Genomic DNA, 24,813 nt, shown 5'->3' with positions numbered 1-24,813 from the left:
ACTCCGCGCATGATTAACCTACGATAACACCACTTAAAAGCAATGGACAGCTTAAGTTTACTAGAATAGTAATTTTTAACTAAACTGGGCTATTACGTTCATTGATGTAAATGTCTTTTTTTAAAAATGATGCCCCTTTAACATACGTGATATCTCTAGGGACATTACAACAGCATACACGATCGTTTTGACTGATTAGTCAAAAAATCTTTTATCTTTTACAACTAATTCAATTATTAGGTTTTTGTTGATGTCATTTTCGCCTACTTCTCTGCAAGCGATCCAGAAAGTGGAGTGACGTCGTATGAGGTAGCGTGGGGAACTGGACCGAATTTAGTCGACGTAAAAGACTTTGAAGAGATTATTAACAGCACTATATGGCGTGCTAGGTTAAAGGACGGGACACTCGAAATCGGGAAAAAGTATTACGCAACGGTGCGAGCCACAAACGGGGCTGGCTTGCTGTCAAATTGGCAATCCTCCGACGGAATTGTTGTCGGAAAGTCCGAGTACATCTTTGATAATTCATCAAAAGCTTCGTTCTTTTTTGATACCGTAAATGTGAACGACGATGGGACACTTAAGGACGGAGGTGTCGGGAAAACATACGGGACATTGACTGTACCTGAGGGAGCCGTTAAAGGGGAAATTAAGCTGCGATGTTACAGCTTGGATGAAAAGACGTTAAACAAAGGCAAAACTGAAGAGGGCCCTGTTATTGATCCAAGTAAAACAAAACCAAAGGTATGAGATAGCTATGAAAATGAAAAATTAACTTAGATTTTTGTAAACAGGGACCGCTAACTAGCAAGGCGAAGGTTTGAAGGGCCTAACGTGTTGCTGTTATTTTCCCAGAACCACTAATAACATTTCTCCGCATACTATCAACAGAAAGTCAATTAATATGAAATCAAAACTGAATCAAAGTGACTCTGAATAAAAGTGACTCTACAGTCATAAAAACGTATATGAGAGAGCGAAGATTTTTTTAGAAAGTGAGCTTTTCCAATGCTTCAATAATTAAAATGTCCATGAGTGTTTCCAAAATTCTTTAGAAACATAAACTCTTTAGAAACATAAATAATGCTTTTCTGTGTTTCTATATATAAAATTATGAAAGCACTCATACTTTCAACCAACCATAAGCACGTCATCTCGACAGGCTACAATGGGGACAATATTTCATGTTTTGTTTATTTTTTACTTTTCTTCAGCTGCAATACTGTCTTTCATCAGATATTTGTTGTATCCCCCTTTGTGGCCCCTTATATTTAATATACATCTATAATGATTATATTTTACTTTTGTAAAAACAGCACTTCATGCTAGGAAACTACAGTTTCCAGATCAAAGCTTTGGATCCACAGAACGGCACTGTACAAGAAGGATTTCAGTTTGCTAAGCCAATCAAACTCTCCATGTTCTATGACGTCGATAACTTGATTAAAGCCAACAAAAAGCACGTCAATAATGACATCACCAAGGAAGACATAAACCCTGTGTTGTGTTTCTGGGATCTGGAAAGTGAAACCTGGTAAATATATACAATGTATTTTGCTTTCCCAGTTAATAATCCTTATTTTTCTTAAGATAAGTAACAAAAAACAATGCAGAAAAAATATTAAGAACCAGATATTACATATTTTACATTTAGTTGGTAAAATAATAAAGATTTTGTCTCGGCACTTTTTTCTACCAGGATTGATGCGGCCCTCACTTGTCCAGAACCTTGGAGTCACGTAAACCGCTCGATGAAACTTCTGGAAGTAAACGTTTGCCACCTGACACAGTTCGCGTTCTTCTTCTCTTTCTCTGCGCAGAATGGCTTGATTTTGTTGGACAAGAATAACTCAAGTAAGTAACGATATGGGTAACGTATTATTTATGAAATAGAACTGAATACGGCTCTGCCATTAGAATAATGCCTTTTTATAATTATGTATCCCAACTAGGGCACTCACTTCCAAAGATAGGATAATTTAGTTATGGGAAGAAGCGAGCCCTACAGTGGACACTTCCGGATAGGTCATAGGTAATAAATCCATAATGAAACAGAAGAAAAAAGTACGGGATATATGTAACTCACACTAAAAACTTTCAACATGAGATATAAGCCATATAACAAGTAAAATCAAACGACACAAATACATAATTACATTTTTTTTAGCGAAACATAAACTCGTGTATAAGAACGGGAATGCTACACGCTGGGCCTTTTCCCCCTTTTAAAACCAACTACCTGCTGAATACCACGTCCAAAGACAGAACAACAAAGCTTATTAGACAAAACCATTAAACCATAAATAGGGGGCAGCAAACAAGCAAACAAAAAGCTGAACTAAACACACGTATAAAAATTAAATTCGGAATCCAAATGAAAAACTTAATTCACCAAGGTCTTCACAAGAAAACTTGCCAATAAATGTTTTTCCCGTGCTCGTGACAAACTGAATACAATTACTTACTCAAAATTATCGCATCTGCAACTTCTTCGGAAAGATTCTACCATAATATGTTGGATTTCAGACCAGGTGTTCTCACCATCTTTCTCCGCAGGTTAGCTATGTGCAATGTATTTACATAACATGATCCTGTACGATTATTGTTTGCAATGTACTTTATTAACCCGAATATTTTCTTTCTATTTTGCTAGTTTATGGTTCAAATGGGGACATCGAGGTCTCACGTGTGGAACAAGTTATCAAACTAGAAATTCCTGTTCGAAGGTCCAAAGGTTCCCAAGGTGACATCGCCGTGGAATGGTCGCTGTATGGAAATGATTCCTCGGACAGCCTCGACTTGATATGGCCAACATCCGGGAAAGTATCCATGACAGATGGCCAATGGAATGATACTTTCATATTAACTGTCGACAATGACGAAAAAGAGGTGCCGGAGAGCGTGATCTGGGTTCAACTAGAAAATGCCACGGGCGGGGCTCTGTTAGCGTCGCGTGATGAAACTACCGCAAAAATCTTAATTGTGTCCAACTTGAGGGCCCACGAAAACGACTTCAGCAAAAGCAAGAATAGCAAAAGGACTTTAGTTATTACGCTTGCGTGTTTGACGTGTGTAATCGTTCTTCTGGCAGTTTCTTGGGGAATCTATAGATATAAAAAGAAGAAAAAAAGGTAGGTTCTAATTCATTGCGAAAAAATGCCTCGCCAACCTGCAAATTATAGTGCCCCCCAGAGTTTACACAGGAGAAGCTGAAATTTCAGTCCTCTCTTCGGGTGGAAACATGGAAACTACATGACATTTAAGACATACATTCTAATATAAATTCTTGGACCGACATTTTAAAATAGTGAATGACTTGTGAAAGGTAACCTCAGCTTAACCTCACAAAAGCACTATCGCCAAAAAAGCCAACACTTCTGCGCCGTCTATTTATCACGAATGGGGTATATTCATATACCTTTGCATTGCTTTAGAAATCCGCCACACACAAAGACCGTAATGCACTATTTTCCTCCTTCAATTTCAGGACAAAAACGGAAGTGAAACCCCCGCAAGAAACACAGGAAACAGAAATGCCTCTTCGTAAGTAGGGCTTTCCACAAGTTGCTCGAGATTTCCTAAAAAGTTGCCCGTAATTTCTCAAAAAGTTGCTCAAAAGTTGCTCCAAAAATCCAAAAAAGTTGCTTCTGACAATAAAAGTTGCTCGAAAGTTGCTCCAAAAAATCCAAAACGCTGCTTCTAATCACGAGAATTTCTCTAAATATATGCTAATTTCCCTTTGAGATTACGATTTCTAAGCAGTTTTATGCAATTTTACAGCAAAAGAACTATCTAAATAACATATTAAGGGTAAAATTTGTTAAATACAAGGATTTCTCTAACTGAGAAATATCAATGACGTCATGTTTGCTGACGAGAGACTAAAAAACATTACAAAACCGAAAGTTGAAATGTCTTCAGATGTTCCTCGAAAGTCTTCGGCAAACTTCGTTAATCTTCGGAAACGTTCGTATTGCCTTTGAACAACACTCGGATAATCTTCGGAGATCTTCGGTCTGGAAATTGCTCAAAATGCAACAAGTTGCTCGAGAGGAAAAAAGTTGCTCGTGGGGGAAAAAGTTGCTCGAATCATGAAAAGTTGCCAAAAAGTTGCCGAGCAACTTGTGGAAAGCCCTATTCGTAAGTGAAACATAATTATGTCATTTGTTTCAGTTTAGAAAAGGCAATATGTTGTGTTTAAACTAATATTAATGACTTAGTAGTAGTTGTAGTCCAACATTAAGAATAATATGCACTCAATTGTTACTTACTTGCTAGCCATATTAAATAGATCTTGAGTCGCTCCTTTCAATGTACATATATTGATACCTCGATATTTATTTTGAACGATATTTTCCTGTCATATTTATTTGCTTGATGATTTAACGAAACCCCCCAAGAAAAAATTACTCAGCAAGCATGCAGGTGCCAGTATGATTTTGTTATTTTGTAGGCAAAATCTGTGAAATTTCGATGTTGGGTGCTTTCTTTAATTTCCTCTTTTATGTCATGCGTATGTGGGAAGACAGAAGCCCGAAAGTGGCCATTTTATTTTATTTTATTTTATTTTATTTTCGTGAGGGGGGGGGGGGGGGGGGGGGGGTGAGAGGTGGTAGGGACAACAATTTTTCCGGCATAATTAGGAGCATAATACTTGCCGCGGCGCATAATTTGAAGCATAATACTCCTTTTTCGAGGGGGATTCCAAGAAGCATAGTGCTCAATTTTTGGAGCATAATGTGTCAACCCATAATGCAGAAGCTCACTAGAAACATGCTCTATTTCTTTCTCAGTGGAATGCGTCAAAGGAAAAGGAGAAGGTGATCGAGTTCAGGGCATGCCTAGTGTAGACTCTCCGCAAGACGATGAAAACGAAATGGAGACAGCTTTCTCCGCGTTAACATCGGATGCCAAACTAGCCGCAACTCCACTGTCAGGAATAACCGCTACATCAACTGCAAGCCAAAGAAGGCAAAGAAGGAAAAAGAAGAAAAAGGAAAAGTGGATCGTGGTGTGAATGAGAACAAAAATGGAGGCAATTTAAAGAAAAAGTAGGTGGACTGCGTGTTTTACTTTCAAGTTAAATTTCTCGTGAGAACACTAGTTGGGAGAACTTCAAAAATTTGTGTGATCCCAAGTTCTGTGAATTCCAAATGGTGGTAAGAGGAGGGTTTAAAATACACAACGTGGTGGCAATGCCATGATCGGAGCTTGATTAGTCGGCCGGGCTGAATTTTTGTCGAGGACTCGAGTGAAAAAAAATCTTGCGGAAGGAATATTTTAGAAGCGATATCTTATTTACATAGCAAAACGGTCGGAAGCGCGGTGATCTAATGGTTAGCGCGGTGGACTAGCTCCGGATCAAGCGGCCCGCACTCGAGCCCGGGCCCTAGCCCGCTGTGTTCTTAGCATTACACTTTGTGCCTTTCTCCACTTACCTAGTGGGAACCAGCGAATTTAATGCTGGACTGCTACGTTCGACAAATTTCGTTGGAAAATGGGTAAAAACGTCAGCTTATGGCATAAACCATAAAAAAATAGGTTACGCACCACCTACGCAACCGTGTACTAAGGCAGGATCACCGGGAATAACTTTAAAAAAGCCTAGCTTGTCATAGTATATACTAAAAGCTAACGGTCAAAACACACATCGCTATCCGTCAACAACTCCTGGTATTTTGTACCTTTTCATTGAATTGACTTTGGATGCTGATTAAGCACAGGTTTTTTTTCTTCCATTAATTTGCGCGCTTGGTCGCGTAGTTGAATTCATCATTTGAGCAAGCAATTTAACCCTAGCGCGGTCGTCCCAAGCAAGAAACGTCACCTTCCTAATTTCTGATTGGTTCGTTCTGAGCATGCAGATGCAAGTTATCCTGGACTCTCTCTTCTCGCGCCTGGGTTTAACTCCTATGAAGGTCGGGCGGAAGAGAGAGAGAGATCAGGGACTGGACTAGGGTTTAGTAAAATCACTCAAAGATTACTACACGTTTATTTAAATGTTAAAGTTCTTAACGTGCATGATACAACACCTAGACAATATTTGCTAGCTGATGGTCTTCTTGATACAGGGTCGGCCAGGGTTTTTAGGTATACGGTATACAGGGGATTTTAAATTGGGTATACAGTATTCTTATGCAAATATACTGTGTATTGACAAATTTTGGTATTTTGCTTGATTTTGAGGGGAAATTTTGGGTATGCTGGGTACATGTCTGCTTGACAATGATTTGAAATTGTAAGGAGAAACTAGACGCTGATCACTCGCGGTAATGAAATTCGTTTAGTGGATCAGAATGTGAGAACAGCTGCGGTCATTAAAATTTTGACGCCAAGCTGAAAGACGCGTTGTTATATAGCTGGGGTTTTTTCCCTAACAGAGCGCTCTCACTGGCTACCTCGAAGTCAGATAACATCTACCAATACAACTGTTTCCCGCCAAAAGTCCCTGCGTGGACAACATTGCAAAGTCTTTGACGTTGAAGGGTGACAGTGCACTGTTACCCGCGAATGATGGCCGACGACTGCTGTTCTTTTAAAGTCTTCGTCAGTGTGCTATATAACAAGTCACGTTTAAGTGATTTGAATCACTCGAATCGAATCTCGAATCGAATTTCGACAATGTTTCTCTTAGTCCCGCCTCGGGAAACATAAAGATTCTCTGGAAACAAAATTAACTGTTTCCCTCAGGACCAGTCGTTAAGTGTTAATTGTTAACTGCTGCTGCTTAGCTTTTTAGTTTGTTGTACATGGTCTGATGGTTACATTTTCTCTTCTTATCACCAGGAAAACGCTTAAACCAAGGCTAATCTTTGTCGCTGAATACAATTCAAAGATGGGAATTAAAGTAACATCGACAACTCAAGAGACTACAATAGCTTAATGAACTTTATACCCAAGATGAAAGTAGAGAGGAAAGAAAGGTCGCATTGTTTTTTAAATACCTATTATAAATTGGTAGTAGACTATAGACCATGACTATGACTTAACTTTTAGAGCGGTCTGGATGTGAAAAATGTCAGTAGATTTACCGTGGATCATGTTTTTTAAGCTGTTAATGAAAATATTGACCATTTGTCAGTTGTCAGTAAGAAATGACGAGGCCATGACACAATTTAGCCCTTAAAACGCAGCGCCATTTGTAGGAAGTCAACACAAATTATGGCGTTTGTCTGCTGTTTGAAATGATTTATCAATAATTAATTAATTAATAATAACAGACAGTTAAAACTTTACCTGTTTGTCAGTTGTCAGCAGGGGGAATACCCGAGATATTTGAAGTCAAGACACGACTGGGCAGCTTAAATTTCGATTGGCTGTTTGTCAGATACATCACTTCCAGACTCTGTTTCAGTGAACTTAAATCGAGTTGTTTCAATTAAGGAAACAACTCGAAGAGTGAAGAGGACGTTGATAATACTTACGTATTAGTTTTCTAGTTTAACGGTTTGAAAAACCCTTTATACCTCAAGGGCGAAGTGCTCCTATTTAGCGGCTGCAAGTTACCCATGAGCACTTTTCTTGTTGACTTTTGTAGTATTTTTTATGCAATATTTACAGATATAAAGTAAAGATGACTAAGAGGCACTTTGTAGTGCGACAACTGACAGAAACAGTTGCAGTTACCTAATGCGTGAGGATTAAAGTTCTTGCACCAAAATTAGCGATACTGAATAAATCGGTGCAGTTAAAACATTTTGGCGAAATTTTTTCCCGATATTGACCGCGCGTATAGGTACCCAGCAAATTACCACCTTTCTGCAATGTTCAGAATAAGAAATACGCGAAAGCTGGTATGTTGTAAACGAGACTAACTATTTAGCACTCAGTTGATGTAGTGAGACAATAGGGAGACACCTCAAAATGTAGCTTTTGGGTACTTTGTGAAAAAACATATAATCCTGCTTTTAACTAAATCAGTATAATATTTCTTACGCGGAAGTGATATAGGAGTACGTTCATTAAGCATAATTAAGCATATGCGATTTTTATGTGCAGTCGATTGCGCTTAACATGTAACGTAACTTTTTTCAGCTATTTTTGTAACCTTTAATACATTATTTGAATAAATACTTCTGCCGGAATTTATGTTTCTTTATTGGGGTCGCGGATTAAAAAAAGGAATGGTTGTATGATCCGAGTTTTTCGCCTCGCAGCACCATCTTCTCAAAGAGAAAAAACGAAATTAGAATTTGAACTTGATCAGTAACTTTAAAAATTGTCATTAAAATGTAAAGATCCCGGAATGGCTGAATCTCTTTCAACATAAAATTTTAGAAGCTATATGTCCCGAGTATGGTGAAAGAAAATCATTTGCCTCTTTCCTCTGTAATTCGGAGAAGCTTTCTTTTTGCCAGGAAGTTGCACGAGTTTACAAAAAACTGTGGGCGTATTGTCAGGAGTGGGATTCGAACCCACGCCTACATAAGTAGCCAGCGACCAGAACGCAACGCCTTAGACCGCTCGGCCATCCTGACCGCTTCATGCTAACATACATGTAGTTAGTGGATGCTACTAAGGTTAATGCCGGTTAGAAACGTTCACACGCCTACTATTTCTCAGTCTTTCCAGTCCATTCAACCAATCAGTAGGTTGTAAAGGGACATTGTATCTTTGCTCCCCTCTCAATGGACTTAGACCACACCTAGGCAGGTGCGAATTTTAGCAGTTCCGGAAATGATCTAATAAACGCCCCCTCTCAAATAGACGCCTTGTATCTTATAAACGCCACCTCTTAGGTTTTAAGTTTCTGTTAGACGCCCTCCCCCCTTCCCTAATAAACGCATGTCTTATAGGCGCCCCCTCAAAGAATCGCCTCAAAAACCAAGGCAACGCTCCATAGGGTAAAATCGCGCAATTTATGTAGTTTCGTGCTTGACTCGGACATCGACGAGGCCAACGATTCCAACATTATTGACAATGAAGACATCGATATTGAACTATGAACGACATCTCCAGGCTTAACATTAGCGCAGAATAGGTTAGTCTCCTACTCATAAACTCTGTTTTCTATCTTACTCGGCGAGTCTTATTTGTTTCGTTGACGTTGTTACAGTTAAAGTGAAATTAAACGTACCTCCTATGACCCCTAAAATTTAATAGACTCCCCGTGCGTTTATTAGATCATTTACGGTATTTCGCGCTAGTTTAAATTTAGCTTGGTTGCAGGTACAGTCAACTCTCTCTTTACGGACACCTCTATAAGACGGAAACCTCCACAGGACACCTAGTGATGGTCCCTGCCGTTTTTCAGTCATTTTACTGTAACCAAACTCCCTAGATGGACACCTCTCTAAAACGGACAACGGACACTTTGAAATCATTAACGGACACTTGAGAAGTGTTGTTATCATGTTTTATCAGTGAAAATACTTCCAATTAATTAAATGCAAACTTCGTATCAGCCTTAGCAAAGTTAGTCAACGCCCTAAGGATAAGTGTATACCAGGCTTACTAACCAAAAACAATGACGCTTTAACGGATTACTTCTCTGCTTACGTGTATGGGCACTAAAGAGATCGTTTCTTACTTACAGTATTGCAGTTTGTAGAAGCTTTCAACTTTTGCTTTAACAAGTGAATACGGTACTTTTATTATTTTACTCTTGTTGCTTTTTTCAAAGGTTTGTTGCATTGTGCAAAGGTTTAGCTTTAATATCTCAGAACTGGTGCCATGTGTCCTCGATTCTCTACAAGACGGACACCTCTATAAGACGGACTGTTGCGGCCGGCCCCGAGAGTGTCAGTCTTAGAGAGAGTTGAATATATCTGCTTTTTCCGCAGCTAGGAGACGTCTGCCCGCAATTTATACAACCGTCACTTCTGAAGGTATGTGCTGTAGCATACGAAACGTCAAGCTAGTAAATTCTAGGTTTTTTTGTAAACCATGCGCAGTCCATATGTCATGTTTGTTGCCGCTGTTTGCATTTTATTTCTTCTCAAATTGAAATTTGCCAAGGGACAAGAGTATTTATGAGGTTACTTTTTGGATGGGGGAGGGGGAGGGGCACATTTTGCACAGCATTTTTGGCCTCGTTCTATACAGACCGGTTAAATGGTGAAAATCATCTCTTGACAATTTTGTTTGAATTTAGCATAATAGGTTTGAGAGCGTTACTCTGTGATTAGATGGTAACAAAACTAGCGTGATAGTGTGTCAGGATAGTGTGACTTGTTGGAGACTGGTTACCAGTCACGCTATAAGTCATCACCGACGTCCCGAACATGGGGGCCTCAAACAATCTTCGTGTACTACTGCCTCTAGTGTGCAGTTTAATCGCGCTGTTTTGTGGTGTTGTCAGCGCAGGCAGAGGAGCTTCACCACCTCACATATTGCTTTTAGTAGCGGGATGATCTCGGCTGGAGCGATGTTGGATATCAAGGCTCAAAAATCCCAACTCCAAACATTGACAAACTGGCTTCAGAAGGTGTCGTGCTCGACAACTATTACGTTCTTCCGATTTGTTCTCCAACAAGAAGTGCTTTGCTGACGGGATTATACCCGATCCATACTGGTGAGTTTGTCATTACACAAATTTACAGCTGCAGGTTGTATTATAACGCCTGCAGTGACTTAAAATACGAATAGTACAGGGGCAACAGGGGGTGTGGGCTCCTACCTGGACCATCCGATAATTGATGAAGAGGTGGCGAACCTCATGCACGCATGCTTTGTTATCCAGGTTATGTTAGCCCTTCGTGAGCATTTTCTTTGTATTTCTTTGGAGATTTTCCAATTTATCACACTCTGAATGTTAAAAATGAGATATATTTAACTTAGAAAAAAGAGGTTAATTTGTAGGCCTCTTTAGGGATTATAACTCAGACTCGTGTCGGTAGCTAGACTTTGTTTACGAGAAACTATACTCCACATACGAGGTCATCATCGCATTTACATATCTACCTGTATTGCTAGGCATTTATAGTGACTACCTATAGCAACAGTATTTACACCGAAGGCCTATTTATATTAGCTACATTCCAAGGATGTTTAGTAAACAAATCAGCACATAATTTTAATTCTGAAAATGTGGAGACATAAGAAACTGCTGAGTTCAAAGAAATTATATTGACTGTTATGCCCAGGGGGGTACTCGAAGTATACATGACGGGGGGGTCCGACGGAGCTTCATATTGCAAACCCAAAAAAATACAAAAGCCTGAAATTTTAGACCCAAAAAAATACCTGACATCAGTTCGAATGAATATTTTTCTGATCCTCTGATCGCAACGAAAACCTGAAACGAAAAGTTCGCTCGGGGATAAGACCCAAAAAAATACGTGACAGATCCCTTACCCAAAAAAAATACCGAGCGTGTAAATTTTCAACCCAAAAAAATACGTCGGACCCCCCCGTCATGTATACTTCGAGTACCCCCCTGGGCTGTTATGATAAGTTGGTTGTCCTGTGTAGTTGTTGTTATCACGTGATCTTTAGTTCACATGTTCTGTAAAAGTACTTGAAAATAAACTCTAATACGATGTACGGACGTGTACTTCTTTACTCATAACATTGACATTGGTTTTGAAATACATATATGTATTGTATGTGCATTTACATGCAGGTCAGGTCTGCCGAGTGCTGATACTAAAGAACCTACATTTTAGGCTTAACCAAAGCCTCATAATTAAGAAGTTTGTTTATTTTTTACATCATTAAGAAGTTTTCATTTCATTGTGACACTGTAGTAATGCAACATTTGACACCACTTCCAACAAGCCCTTATGGATTGCCGCTCAACTTAACCACTTTACCTCAGAAGCTCAAAGATTCAGGTACTTTAATTACTGTGACAAGGTTTACTTTAGTGAATTAACCCTGCAAGGGAGAGCACATCCCCTATATTATTACTTCAGGATGTGGGCAAGACCTTGGTTTAGCATTAAAAAATACCCATGTGATTATTCAAACTCAAAGCATTACCCCAACTCTCCTCCAACTCTCACCCTCCCCCTTTCCCCCCTGTACATTCATTTACGTTAATTTTTTGACAAATTTCCTGAAAATTATTTAGGACCCCTTGTGAAACATCATCGCTCTTGCATGCATTAAGTGCCATTTATTATCTTTTTGTAATTTGAAGGTTATGCAACTCACATGATTAGTAAATGGCATCTGGGCTATAACAGGTGGGACTATACACCTACGTATCGTGGGTTTGATACATTTTATGGCTTTTATAATGGAATGGAAGACCACTTCACTCACAAGATACTGGATATATTGGATTTCCGAGACAACAAGGAACCAGTGAGAGATCTGGATGGAAAATTTGCTACATTTGCTTATGCAGAGGTAAATACTGAAATAACCTGATATTTGTCCATGTCTGTTTTGAGAAGCAAACAATTTTCTGAGATCAAAGTTTAAGAAAAACTGTGAGCTTCTAGGAACAGATAATGTCCAGGGAGATTGTTGTGATTATTATCTTTCATATATTTTTACATATTAAGTTCACCCTGTTTGGGGGGGAGGCATTTTTCTGCAAAGGACATTACTGTATTTATTCGATTAAATGCCGCCCTCGAATAAATGCCGCATTTGAGAGCAGAAATATTAATAAACACTGCCCTTGAATAAATGCAGCATCATGATGCGGCGTATATTCGTATTATAGACTCAAAAAGTAAATGCAGTAACTATCAAGTTTAAGAAAGCCTAACATGAATATTTTCCTTGTTGGTAACAATGTTTTAAGATATTGAAAATGACTTTTTAGACAAGTACATGTTCCTGTTTATAAAGTTCAAATGTTCAGTTACCATGCTGTGTTTGCACGAAATAAATCGTTTGAAATAAATACCGCCCTCGTATAAACGCCGCCCTCGAATAAACGTCGCACTGCAATCGCGAAAAATTTAATAAACGCCGAGGCGTTTATTTGAATAAATACGGTATTTGTAATTTGCACATGGGCATATAATTATATTATTTGAATATATAAATGCAACCTTTTGACATATTTGAGCCTAAAATTTGACAAGCATAGTGTTAAAGGCAGTTGGATATGAATGTTTGGTTGCTTCTCTTTGCCATTTAATTTTCTTGGGGTTCAAGCATTTTTCCTGGTTTTGTCCTTAGTTATTTTGGAAAAAGCAAAAACATACCTCAAGTCAACGTAAGGTGGTTATGTGCTTGTCCTTCAGGCAGCTGTAACTGACCTATTCCAAGGAGAGTGTTATTATGCAATCAGTAAGTGAAAGATTACATGCAGCTTTATGTACATAACCTCCAGCACGCGTAACATGCCTATGAGGGTTTTTCTTATTATACTTGTCAGCACTTAAAATAATTTTCGGACTGTTGTCGGTCATGGTGATCATGACCGGCCAGGCCAAAAGGATTTTTAGCTCGATTACCGTCTCATTTTTGAACGGTCAAAATATTGAAAAGACATTTTAAACTTACTACCAGTCACTAATCGTCTTCGCATGGTTTTGGTAGATAAAAAGACCCACTATTTCTTCACTGTTTTGGTTGCAAATTTCTTGAACAGTTGGTTTCTTAATGTCCTTGTAACATGTGATAGTGACAGGTAAATTAACTGCAGGTGCAAAATTCAAACATCTCCCACATTGTTTCCCTTGAATCAAATGCATGGATGCCAAACTTCGAATGCTCTTTCAAGCACTTTCTTGAACGTTCTTTTACTTGACATGAAAAGTCCACATAATATAGACATGACCGGAACTACATGGGTCAATAACTAGGGAAAAGAGATCCATTGTGTTTTACTGAATAGGAATGACATTTATACTATGTGTGATAAAGGTAGCACATGGAGAGTTTGCTCTGATATACCTATCACACTCGATGAAATAAAAATGCAACAGAGTTATCAAAAGACTTATTCTTTATAATTTTGTGTGAATCCTTTTTTTTTTTCCAATTTTGACCTTGTAAACTCAAGGTGCAGTTTGTGTTGCTTTATCTGCGAATGTTTATGCATAGGCATACTGGCATCTTCGGACCTGGGAGGGGGGGGAGGGGGGTTTGGTGGTTAGAGACCTTATTGCCCCCCAAAAAAATGACAGGCATTAAAAGCCAAATAAAGAGGCATTTAAAACTAATGGATTAGAAAACATGCATTGAAATAGTTGCGTACAAAACTTGCTTAGTTGCTTAAAGGCAAGATGTCAATGCACTGTATCCTTTTTCTTCTGAAATTTTCTGTTGATCCACTCTAGTTCAGCAAAAATTTAAGTATTTTTGGAGCCAATTTACATTTTTTCTGTGTCATTTTGAAGTACGTTATGCAAAAGTGTGTGTAACATTCAGGGGTAAATGGATTAAAACATTTGAGTCAAAAGCATTAACTTCATCACATTTGTAACAACTTTGTTTCGAGTTCTCACACTGGATCCACACTCAAGCTATTCAAGAGCCACTTGTTGCAGGTTGCTCTCACCATTTTCTTACTCACTTTGATCAGTTTCACTGAAAGAAACTGAGGTGTCATGCAAAATTTGCAAGAATTGAAAGCAGATAAATGAGAAATAATTTTAGACCTTTGAACCACAAAGTTTGGTATTTTTCCAATACTTTTTCTGTTGATGCAAATCGTTTAGAGATGTATTTTGCTGAATTATTTTCTATTTTTTTCTCAAGGCTTGTTGCCTGAATTCCAACCATTTTGCCCAAAACATTTTGGTGTTGCGGGAGCTGCAGTACCACTTGTTTCCCTGCATCGTAGGCCTATGGGTTAACGGTCATAGAATTGGTATAGAGATTAGATTGGTATAAAGATGTCAAAATGACCGGCAAACCAAAACTTTGTCCAGACAAATTGTCATCTTGACCAGACATTGTCCGTTGTCCCGCCGTTATTTTGAGCCCTGCTCTTAGCCTTAAGAGCTCTATGTCATCATCATCATGTCTCGTCACAACTTACAGTAGTAGCACAAGGCCGTCACGCTTTCCGGCCAAGTGTGAAGGTCAGAAGGCATGTATGGTAGTCTAATTGTTGTAACTGTATGGACTTTTGATTGGAGCATGACTTCTGCTATAACCCTGATTTTCTCTTGTTTGGCAAGACACTGGGTGCATTACCCCACCCATGACCCACTCCCATGGGTACAAATTTTACCAGCAAAATGTTGGATTGAAACCTGACAACATATACCAAATGCTGTTTGTTCAAATTTAAGTAGAATAAAACTAATTCATGGTTAGAGCCAAGTTTGAATTCAGTTTTGTTTTGGAGTGCAGATGTACATATTAGAAACTAATCTCAAAAGTAAGAGGCCAACATTTTTAACTTTGGACACCACTAGACTTATATAAATATAATTAGCAGTGAAAAATTCTTTGAAATGACTAGCAAAAAGACTGTGGTTATTAAACTTTTGATTCTAAATAATTTACCTTCAAGGGCATTCAAACAACTTGGGCATGGAAATTAAACAATCTGACACTTTTATCATAATTTTCTTTTTTGTAGCGAGCAGAGGAAATCATCAAGTCACACAACTCTTCAAAGCCCTTATTCTTGTATATGGCATTCCAAAATGTCCATATTCCGATGCAAGCCCCCCAGAAATATATAGACAAACACAGTTTCATTAAGGACGAAACTGCAGAACTTCTGCGGTTTCGTCCTTATGCTTCCAACTCAATTCCCCCATTGCAGACCATTACTGCATAGTACCAGAAGTTAATTACCTTGTCTTCTTTTCCAAACAGGTGGTACTCAAGATCAGGCACCAACACCCATAGATGGTATGGATGTGTGGAATACCATTTCCCTTGGCGAGCCGTCACCAAGGAAAAAGATCCTTCTCAATATCGACGTGCGCCAAAGCGCAGATGTTGATCTGAGCAAGATCTCTGTCTATGAAGGGATTGCTTTGAGAGCAGGCGACATGAAACTTCTCATGTATGTAAATATTGCCAGTTGGTATAAACCTCCAGAACAGAACTTGGTGGGAAGTCAAACAACGAAAAAGGCATACCCCATGGAGAAAATAATAAACTGGATTGGCTCTGCTGGTATGGTGGACATTATGGACGAGGCCATTGGCAACATCACAGAGGCTATGAAGAATGCTGGGTATGGAAATTGCTTTGTTGCTGTTAATATGAAATTAAACGTGATGATTTGTGATTATTTGTATGGTCAATCTTGTGTTTTGATGAAGTTGGTCAAACAATTAATACTGTGCATATAAAACAGTGTTTAATTAACTGTCAAATTGTTTTAATTTTCGCAGGTTGTGGGAGGACACCCTAACTATTTTCACAACAGATAATGGGGGATGGCATAACCATGGTAGATTTAACTGGCCACTCTGCGGAGAGAAGACTACTTTATAGGAGGGAGGGGTTAGAGGAGTCAGTTTTGTTCATGAGAACATGCTTGGTAGAACAGGAGTCAAATGTGAAGGATTGTTGCATGTTACAGACTGGTATCCAACATTGGTAAACCTTGCAGGTATGGTAGGTTTTTTCTTGGATTTGAACTTTTTTTCACCATAGCCTCCATTCAGTAATGAGGGTTCATTCCATTTAGTCAATAAAGTTAATTGCTACATATTTTCAATGATTGTTTTCAAAATCAGTGCTTTTGTTCGGATTGGTTTGTTATTTAATAGAGCTCATCAGTGTATACTCAAACAGTGGACAGTGTTTTTAGTGCGCGCTGATTGGCTACTCAAACTTCATATCCTTTGCTATAGCTATTCACCTTTGAGCAATTTGCGCAAGAAAATTGTGATCAATGACAGGAATAAACTTGTCAAAAATCATCCTTTTGGGCTATATTATCTGCTGTTTTAGTACATACTAAAACAACTACAGTGGATATTTACCTCGCCGCTTTCCGGCTCGGTAAATATCCACCACTGACAAGCCACCTACATTTTGGTGAAAAGCGGTTAATTATTGTTTTGGATATCGGAGCTAAATTAACTGTGCCAATCATTTCACCCTCATGTCTTGTTTCTACAGTACATTGTTTGCCCCCACCCCACCCTCCAAGGTGGGGTGGGGGCAAAAAATTTTGGATGGGTTTTTTGAAACCCATACCCTAGTTTAGCCCATGGTAAGCTGCATTTTGCGACCCTTACTAGACTACATGTAGATGGTCAAAGTCCCAAGGCTACATAAACTTCGTATTCTGCAGAAATTCTATCACTATTGTAGTCAGTTCCTTTTAAAGTCGCCAGTTCTAGTTTGTTTTGGTTTAACATAACACTCCACAGGATATATCATTAAATTCCAGTATAAATTTAAACTGCCATGGTAGATACTTATTCTACATCCAGGGCCATGTTCAAAATTTCCCAAAATTTCCCAAATTGGAAAGGATGCGTAGTCCTATTACATAATGATACACTTATATTACTGCTACTATAAATACTCACATTTCATTGATGAAAGCAGATCAGTTTTCCCCAAATTGTTTCGATGTGTAGCTAAAGATAGCGAAGCGCTAGCGAAGATTTTTGTCTTGTCTTGCTCAGAGTTTCCCGCCAAAAAGACGCGGCTGCACATAATCCGATTCGTTTCCAGTCTCTTTCATCACTCGCGGCGTAACTCGACGCATAACTCCAAAAAGTCACTTTCGCCTAACTTTCTGAGTAGAATCAGGAAACAGGAAGGGGGGGGGGGGGGGGGGGTGCTTTTTTAAAGAATTTTTGCTGTTTCCAGTGTGATTTTAATCTATTTAGAAAGAGAGGCCATTGTATTTTTACTCGTGAAATTCGTCGACGTGTTCATATTTGAGGTCCTCCCAGGGGTTTTAGGGAACGTGGCCGTTAAATTTTTTGGAACATGGGAGCAAAAGGAATATATGGCTAACACGGAGACAAAAGCATATTTCAGGGAACACCAAAATCGAAGAAATACTTTTAGGGAACACGGGAACACAAGGAAAATTTTGTTGGGAACAAGAGAACATGGACCTTACCCCCGGTAGGCCCTCATATTTCTAATGACTGTAGAACTATTATAATCGGTCTTTGTTCTGGAAACAGTCAGGGACTACTGACGATTTAATATGTTGTAGTTGTAAACAGATCGGACTGTCTATTACGTCCGATTTCGCGATTTTCCCCTTGTATGTTGGAGTATGAATTCCAACTCAATTCCCCCATTGCAGACCATTACTGCATAGTACCAGAAGTTAATTACCTTGTCTTCTTTTCCAAACAGGTGGTACTCAAGATCAGGCACCAACACCCATAGATGGTATGGATGTGTGGAATACCATTTCCCTTGGCGAGCCGTCACCAAGGAAAAAGATCCTTCTCAATATCGACGTGCGCCAAAGCGCAGATGTTGATCTGAGCAAGATCTCTGTCTATGAAGGGATTGCTTTGAGAGCAGGCGACATGAAACTTCTCATGTATGTAAATATTGCCAGTTGGTATAAACCTCCAGAACAGAACTTGGTGGGAAGTCAAACAACGAAAACGGCATACCCCATGGAGAAAATAATAAACTGGATTGGCTCGTATCTGCAACTAAGGTACGGTTAGGACCCAATAACGTGTCTTGCAGTGGTTTGCTTGTAAAAGGTCTAGGGGCTGGGCAATCAAATTATTCTTGGGCAACCAAGCTAAGTCCTTATAGGCGAAAACGCATTAGTGTGGACGGGGCCTCAAACTCTTCCTCGCCGCGCGCACGGGCGGAATGGAAATGAGCGCGCGAGGAGAGAAAGGGTTATAGATACCCTTGCTACTTCTCCCCATCTGCCAGCCATTCGTGACATTCGCTACCAAATAAATTAACATTTTGTCGTGATGTCTGGAGAAGGAAGGCGTATGTGCATCTTCAGTGTTGGCAGTTTGTTCATTTGTTTGCTTGTTTTTTTTTTGGTTAGAGCTGAAGCGTGCATTGTTACTTTAAAAGTGGAATTCGTTATATCGGAGCCCGGCCAGGTATCGGAGTTTCGGTTGTATTCGTGATTCTATCTAGTCCTGGTGTTTAGAAAAAGCAAGGTCCGCACTGAACGTTTGTTCGTTATATCGGGCGTTACGTTAGTACAAGGGTTTCAAACTGGTCGCTGATCTGTCTTGCATACCCAGACAAAATTCTAAAAACTGTGGGTTTTGCGATTTGTGATCCTGACTCAGTCGATTTAAAGGGGCTATGTCACGCAATTTTAGGCAATTTCGGCACTGACCAACTGGTCATAGAGTTAACTACTAAAATATCACAATAGCGACTGTAAACTGTAGATGAACTAAAAAGAAACACAGAAAGGCCAAAAAGGGGCATGGATGGGCAAAATTCGAGAAGATTAAAATGGATTGCGTTCGGGTAAACTTGAAAACGTCGTCAATTTGTATGAAAGTATCATTTACAATGTTCGAAAATCACCCTTTGTTATGTGGCCGTGATTTTGCCAATAAAAGACTTTTGCTGTGCCAATTTGAAGTTTGGAGCTCTTATTTAACAAAAATAGATAGAATTACCTAAAATACCGTGCCCTAGTCCCTTTAACTACAGCCTCGTACTTTGTGCGGTCGTGGCGGATATTCCGTTTCTGGAGCAGCCCCAGCTCTTGTATTATTTGCTAATTGATGGTTGCAAACATTTTAAACTGCTGTCGCCTTTATATTCATCAGGACTCTGAAAATCTTCTGGATGTTGCTCTGTACAACATTACCGCTGACCCAACAGAACACGAAGACGTTAGCGAGAAGCTTCCAGACGTGGTGAAGGCTTTAAAAGAGAGAGTGCAGTACTACATGAAGGGAGTCGTGCCTTCACTTTTCAGGCCGGTTGATCCTAGGGCAATAATAAAAGCAGAACTGGAAGGCATCTGGACTCCCTGGGAGGAATAAAGGCGACTTTGACACAGATACTATTTTTGATTCGATATTAACTGTCAGGAGCACTGAAAAGGGGCCCTAATTGGTTGTAATCTCACTTCTTAGAATAGGCCCTATTTACAGTAGCCGCGCCATGGTGATTTTCATATTACTGTGTTCGAATACAAGGTTTTTACTCCAGAAAAATGTATGTATAAAAAAGATACTTTTTTATTGAACTTGTTTTTGTTCACGGTGTTTTTTTAACTGAGTAGATAGTGTGGGGAAAGGTTGACCAAACGTAAAATCTTAGTTCCTCGCCCCCGGGTGGGGGATAGGGCCGTGTCTAAGGGAAGGACACCCCGACAGAAAATCCCTGGACCTCCAGGTTGGGGGTTGGGCATGGGGTCAACCACTCCATCCTGTAAAAGCAAGGTGATTACGGAAACCGGAAATTCCAAAAAATAAAAAAAAAAATAAAGATATACTTAGTATTATAGAGAAAAAAGTAAGGAGAAGAGCATTATTTTGTTTTTCATAATATTTGATTACAAAAACAATCGCGAAATCAAATTCCCACGAAAACTAACGACGCGAAATTTAATACCCTGCTAATAAAACCGTTTTTTATTAACTTGATGTCAGTGTGCATGACTATGTGTCTCTTGTCCTTATCCCGCACTGAGCCTCCCTGTTCATGCTCCTGTTCTCCGAATCATGCAACAGAGAGGAGATATATTAAATTAAGTATAGGGCTATTCAAAACTCTTGCCAAAGTGAAGTGTGTTATTTGATTCGCATTTCGCATCATTCAAGAGGTCGAAACAAAGAGCATCGTTCAATTTCTTTTAGATGCTAAAATTGTAACTCAACATTATAAGAGAGAAATAAGTGGTTGTTTACCTTAAACCGTCACTAGCCTCCACTATTAAAATTTGCAACTTGCTTCCACGCTATTCAGTCTTTACCGGCACAATATTCAGAAATTAAAGAACAAAACATATCTGAGCTTTTGCTACCTTTAACTGTCCCCAGTAGATCGAGTTTTGTTTCATCTGAAGAATACTTAAAATAGCTCGCCATAAACCTCGTAAATTTGACAAAAACTTTGACTGCTGTAGCAACGTCAATATTCACATTTTACCAAGGAAAAATGCGAGCGAATTGTTGGAATAAAATTTGCATAGATTTGATTAACAATGAACAAAGTCCACGACAAGTGTCCCTTTTCGATGCCATTTTAGCGACACTTTTAGCGACAAATTTTCTTCATTTTTTCATTAATTTTTTTTCTTCTTAATAAAAGAAATGCATGTCACTACACAGGATCGAACCCCAGAGCCTCTAGCCTGCTAACATCCCCCTCTCACCACTACATCACCACATTACTTAGATCTCATAATCAGAGCACAGTTTCGACCTAGCCAAGGCCAAGACTAGACCAGATATACTGGCATCGACCATTACAAAAGCTTGGTTACCATTGATGGCATAGATCGTTAAAAACGACATTGACCTTTAACAAAAGAGAAATAAGCCTCCCCGCGCGTATCGAACGACGGCCGGAACACACTCCAAAGCGACCTGTCCTGCGGAAAGAAAAACATGTTAGACAAGGAATGTCTAAGCCCCTCAACTCGTCGGGTTGAGATGATACCAGGCAGTACGTCCGCGCCAGCGTGCATTCATAACTCTGTGACCAATTGGCGCGCTTTGCGCAAGAAAAATCCTTTCTACTGGTGCCGGTTCTCTAGCGCCACTTAAGGCATTGACAGACGAGACATAGTTCTGCGTGTCTTTCGGAGACAATGTTATAAAAGATTTGGTTTATTTAACTGTGCGATTGTCAAGTTTTTGTTAGGCACTCAGCTTGTTCTACTGGAAATCCGCGAAGCTGATTAATGGTTCTGTTTTCAATTCGCTGATTAAAAAAAAAATATGATTGCGCGCACCTTGTCCCTGAAAAGGTACAATATTCTCGATTTTTATGTTGGCTTAAAAATACCAGGAAAAATGGAAGTTTTTCTACTGGTAGCTTTCTTTTCTTTGAGCGATAGCCAACTCGACTGCGCCTATTGAGCTCACTTATTACGTTTCCCCCGTACTTTCCAAACTCGCGCGCGCATTCGCAACGACATAGACGCACACGCCGCACTCGCACACAGACTGGCTGACTTGAACCGAAGCACTCACACATTAGGCACCTTTAAATTAGAGTAAGAGTACGAGATTGAGTACGAGTACGACTTTTGCATCCTAGAACGTAACTGCATTGAAATTCGTAAGTCGCACTTGTACTCAGTCGTACTTGATCTCATACTCGTACTCCAAACCGAAGGTCCCTAATTATGCATACACGGCAACCAATCTCGAATGTGGTAACATTGTTACCATTGAGAGAGTAGAGATTTAGATTAAGTGACCTTTGAAGCTTTGTTGTTTACAAGAAGGTTTTATTTATTACCCTTTCACTGTTAACAACTACACTGCAATTTTAGTCTATCGTTGCTACATGCATCAGCAAACAATCGCATTTAAAAGTGAAACATCCCCTCGTTGCATGCTCTCAGATAAGTGGAAACTGCCATTTAGAGCTGCCAGAGATACGGAGGACAGATAACTATCCATAAAGAATGTTTCCAGGTTCTCATTGCTTATTTTGCAAGTCTTTCTATCTTTCGAAAGCACTCTTCGATTCCCTATATCTGAGAGCCCGGAACCAAAACTCCAAACCAGTTCCAAAACCTTTCTTAATTTTAAAAATTTCCAAACAGTTTATAAGTCAAAAATGGCTGCAAACGTTAAACTGAAAACAATATTTAATAATTGAGTCTGGGAAACTAAACGAGCCCTCGAAACGTTATAAAGTCAGATTGCCCGTAACGAAAATAAACAGTCTACTCTAATAAAGATATAATCAGAACTATATTCACTGGAATACAATTCTGGGCCGTTTATCGACACTAAACCCTTTAAAAATAAGGAGACTTTGTTACTAAAAATAATTATAAAAATTAAATAAAAGAGAGCGAAAAGGTAGCGTTTATATGAGTGAATATGTGCAGGATTAGAACGTTTCAGTTTTCCTCATGTTACGGCTGATTGTATAAATCATTCTTTGTACACTTGCGTTTGTGAGCCAAAACCAAATAGGCCTAAAATATATGCCAATGGCAAGAAATAAGCAGGGGTCCCCAACAGACTCTAGTTATACCGTGCTGTAAAATCACGGTAGACAAACTACTCTAATTACTATCGTTTATCAAACTGCTAAGGTAAGAGATTATACTCGTTACTTATTTGTGAAACAGTTTTTGCTTATTCTTGTTGCTTAAACGTTCAGACAGTAAAAGTCTCCTTCTTTCAAGTACTGCTCACTGTCAGCTGCAATCAACCTTGTAGGAGGTGACGAACTTTGAGTAACCAAGCCTGCGCCGTTGCGTGACTCAACCGTCACGTAAACGATGTCACCATCAAACAACGTGCTGATGTTGGTCAAAGGCAGAGCAACGTTTGTCACCAAGCCAACGTCTTGAAACTGCAAGACGTCAGTTGCGTTCGGCTGTTTGCCAAATGCTACGCGAAAACCGCTTATCTCGGATTCTTTGTCGTTAAAACCGTACCAGTGGGCACGCAGCGTTTTGTTGAATAGATGGCAACAGGAATGTATGCCAAAAACGTCATGTGTGCGGTCTTCGCTCACAATGACAGAGCCCTAGGAACAAAAAAAAAAAAAAAAGGAAAGAAACAAGAGTCAATCTAGTGCAGTCCACGAACCTCTTCCTGTATGTTTATAGTGGCAAAACTAGTGAAGGCACCCACTGTGCATGACAGGAAAACTTTACCCAGGAAAACAAATCGATGTTATTATAAAGGAGATACCCAACATAATCCGGGCAACCTGCTAGGGAGAAGCATCCCACTTAGGGGGAGTAGCAAAAATCCGAGTCCTTATATTCTACAGAAATAGGGATTAAGCAGCGGTTTTGTGAGCCACTAGCCTCCTAAAAAATAATTTTACTTTACTTTAAAATGGCAGTAACAAAGCTAAAGGGCATCGTCACCAGACACACCGAGTGTAACGATCCCTCTGAGATGCATACTAACACAATCCCATTGACGATAAATACTGAATATATGTATTTATACAAAGTGAGGGAAGGCTTTGTTCTCCCTATGTTGACTTTGATTGAATATATTATAAGTAACTAACCCATACCTTTGAAGGTGGTGTATTGTCAACAATGACTGGAGAAGACACACTCTCTGTGGCAAGTCCGACATTATTTTCACATCTCACAAGAGTGTAATAGCTCTGTCCAGGCAGCAACTGTAGACCTGTGGCCTGCACAGTCATACTCAAGCCATTATCAATAAAGTCAGTCACAAAGTCAGTACTGTTTCTTATGGCATAGCTGCACAGTCTGATACCACTTTCGTCATCCTGGACGCTTGTGATATTTGAAACCAGGGTACAGTTTGTAAGGCACGATGTGACGTAGAACTGCGGGATGATATCACCGAGGAAAGGAGCCGTCAGATCCACCCTTGTTTGGTTTGTTGCAATCACAGTAAAAAGACCAGCACCATTTGTTACTCTTATGCTAAGGTAGTACTTCCCATAATGACTCAAGCGGCAGTCACTGCATGTTACGTGTGTTGCGTTTGGGAGTATTTCTGTCATGGATTTGATTTGGCATCCAACGGGCAATGTTCCAACGCAAAATTCCGTTTTCTCTATTCCGCTCTCGAGGTCTTGTGACTTCCAGAAGGCGCGCAGACCATTTGTTGGGCCAATCCAGAGCTTTGAACCAGCTGTGACCTACAAAATGAACAAAAAACGTGTAGTTAAGTATAACCACAGTAGTTTCGTTGCATATAGCGGCGAGAAGATGAAGTACACTGTAAATTAAGGTTCTAAATAATTGTCAAAAATTACATGCTTAACCTGTCATCAGAGAGGCTTGGAAATTATGCTTAGTTTTCCTAGAGCCTTGACAGTTACCGTTATCTAATCCTGATGGGGTTGAAGGATTTTCTTGTTAATATTTTAAGCAAG

The 24,813-nt window shown here is 39.4% G+C and overlaps 2 protein-coding genes, 1 long non-coding RNA gene, 1 other non-coding gene and 1 pseudogene across 5 annotated transcripts in view; 2 read left to right on the top strand and 3 right to left on the bottom strand.

Annotated features, from left to right (window-relative positions):
* The window catches only part of LOC144661432 (uncharacterized), a 37,446-nt gene extending 29,367 nt beyond the window's left edge, over positions 1 to 8,079 (top strand). The window contains exons 9-15 of the mRNA XM_078522196.1: positions 241 to 744; positions 1,317 to 1,534; positions 1,700 to 1,854; positions 2,654 to 3,131; positions 3,488 to 3,543; positions 4,794 to 5,051; positions 6,787 to 8,079. Of these exons, the coding sequence (XP_078378322.1) occupies positions 241 to 744; positions 1,317 to 1,534; positions 1,700 to 1,854; positions 2,654 to 3,131; positions 3,488 to 3,543; positions 4,794 to 5,017 (1,635 nt within the window). The 3' untranslated portion in view covers positions 5,018 to 5,051; positions 6,787 to 8,079. The remainder of the gene's footprint in view (positions 1 to 240; positions 745 to 1,316; positions 1,535 to 1,699; positions 1,855 to 2,653; positions 3,132 to 3,487; positions 3,544 to 4,793; positions 5,052 to 6,786) is intronic.
* LOC144661616 (uncharacterized) lies at positions 3,021 to 17,520 on the bottom strand. Its single transcript, XR_013572320.1, has 3 exons — positions 17,361 to 17,520; positions 13,107 to 13,160; positions 3,021 to 3,104 (listed from the first exon to the last, which is right to left on the bottom strand). It is a non-coding gene; the product is annotated as an uncharacterized LOC144661616 (long non-coding RNA).
* Positions 8,394 to 8,477, bottom strand: Trnaq-cug (transfer RNA glutamine (anticodon CUG)). Its single transcript has one exon. It is a non-coding gene; the product is annotated as a tRNA-Gln (tRNA).
* On the top strand, positions 9,753 to 19,948 carry LOC144661593 (arylsulfatase B-like; annotated as a pseudogene). Its single transcript, XR_013572314.1, has 8 exons — positions 9,753 to 10,513; positions 11,688 to 11,774; positions 12,083 to 12,294; positions 15,440 to 15,585; positions 15,983 to 16,048; positions 16,209 to 16,429; positions 18,151 to 18,466; positions 19,569 to 19,948. The product of XR_013572314.1 is annotated as an arylsulfatase B-like (transcript).
* A 1,865-nt stretch (positions 19,949 to 21,813) lies between these two features.
* LOC144661454 (uncharacterized) overlaps positions 21,814 to 24,813 on the bottom strand; it is a 32,554-nt gene continuing 29,554 nt past the window's right edge. Inside the window, exons 10-11 of the mRNA XM_078522231.1 lie at positions 23,974 to 24,576; positions 21,814 to 23,469 (exon numbers count right to left, since the gene is read on the bottom strand). Coding sequence (XP_078378357.1) covers positions 23,086 to 23,469; positions 23,974 to 24,576 — 987 coding nt within the window. The 3' untranslated portion in view covers positions 21,814 to 23,085. The remainder of the gene's footprint in view (positions 23,470 to 23,973; positions 24,577 to 24,813) is intronic.

This window comes from Oculina patagonica, chromosome 1 (genome assembly GCF_052425735.1).
Source record: "Oculina patagonica isolate OP01 chromosome 1, crgOcupat, whole genome shotgun sequence".
Taxonomy (NCBI): domain Eukaryota; kingdom Metazoa; phylum Cnidaria; class Anthozoa; order Scleractinia; family Oculinidae; genus Oculina; species Oculina patagonica.
This window is presented reverse-complemented; position numbering and strand designations above follow the sequence as displayed.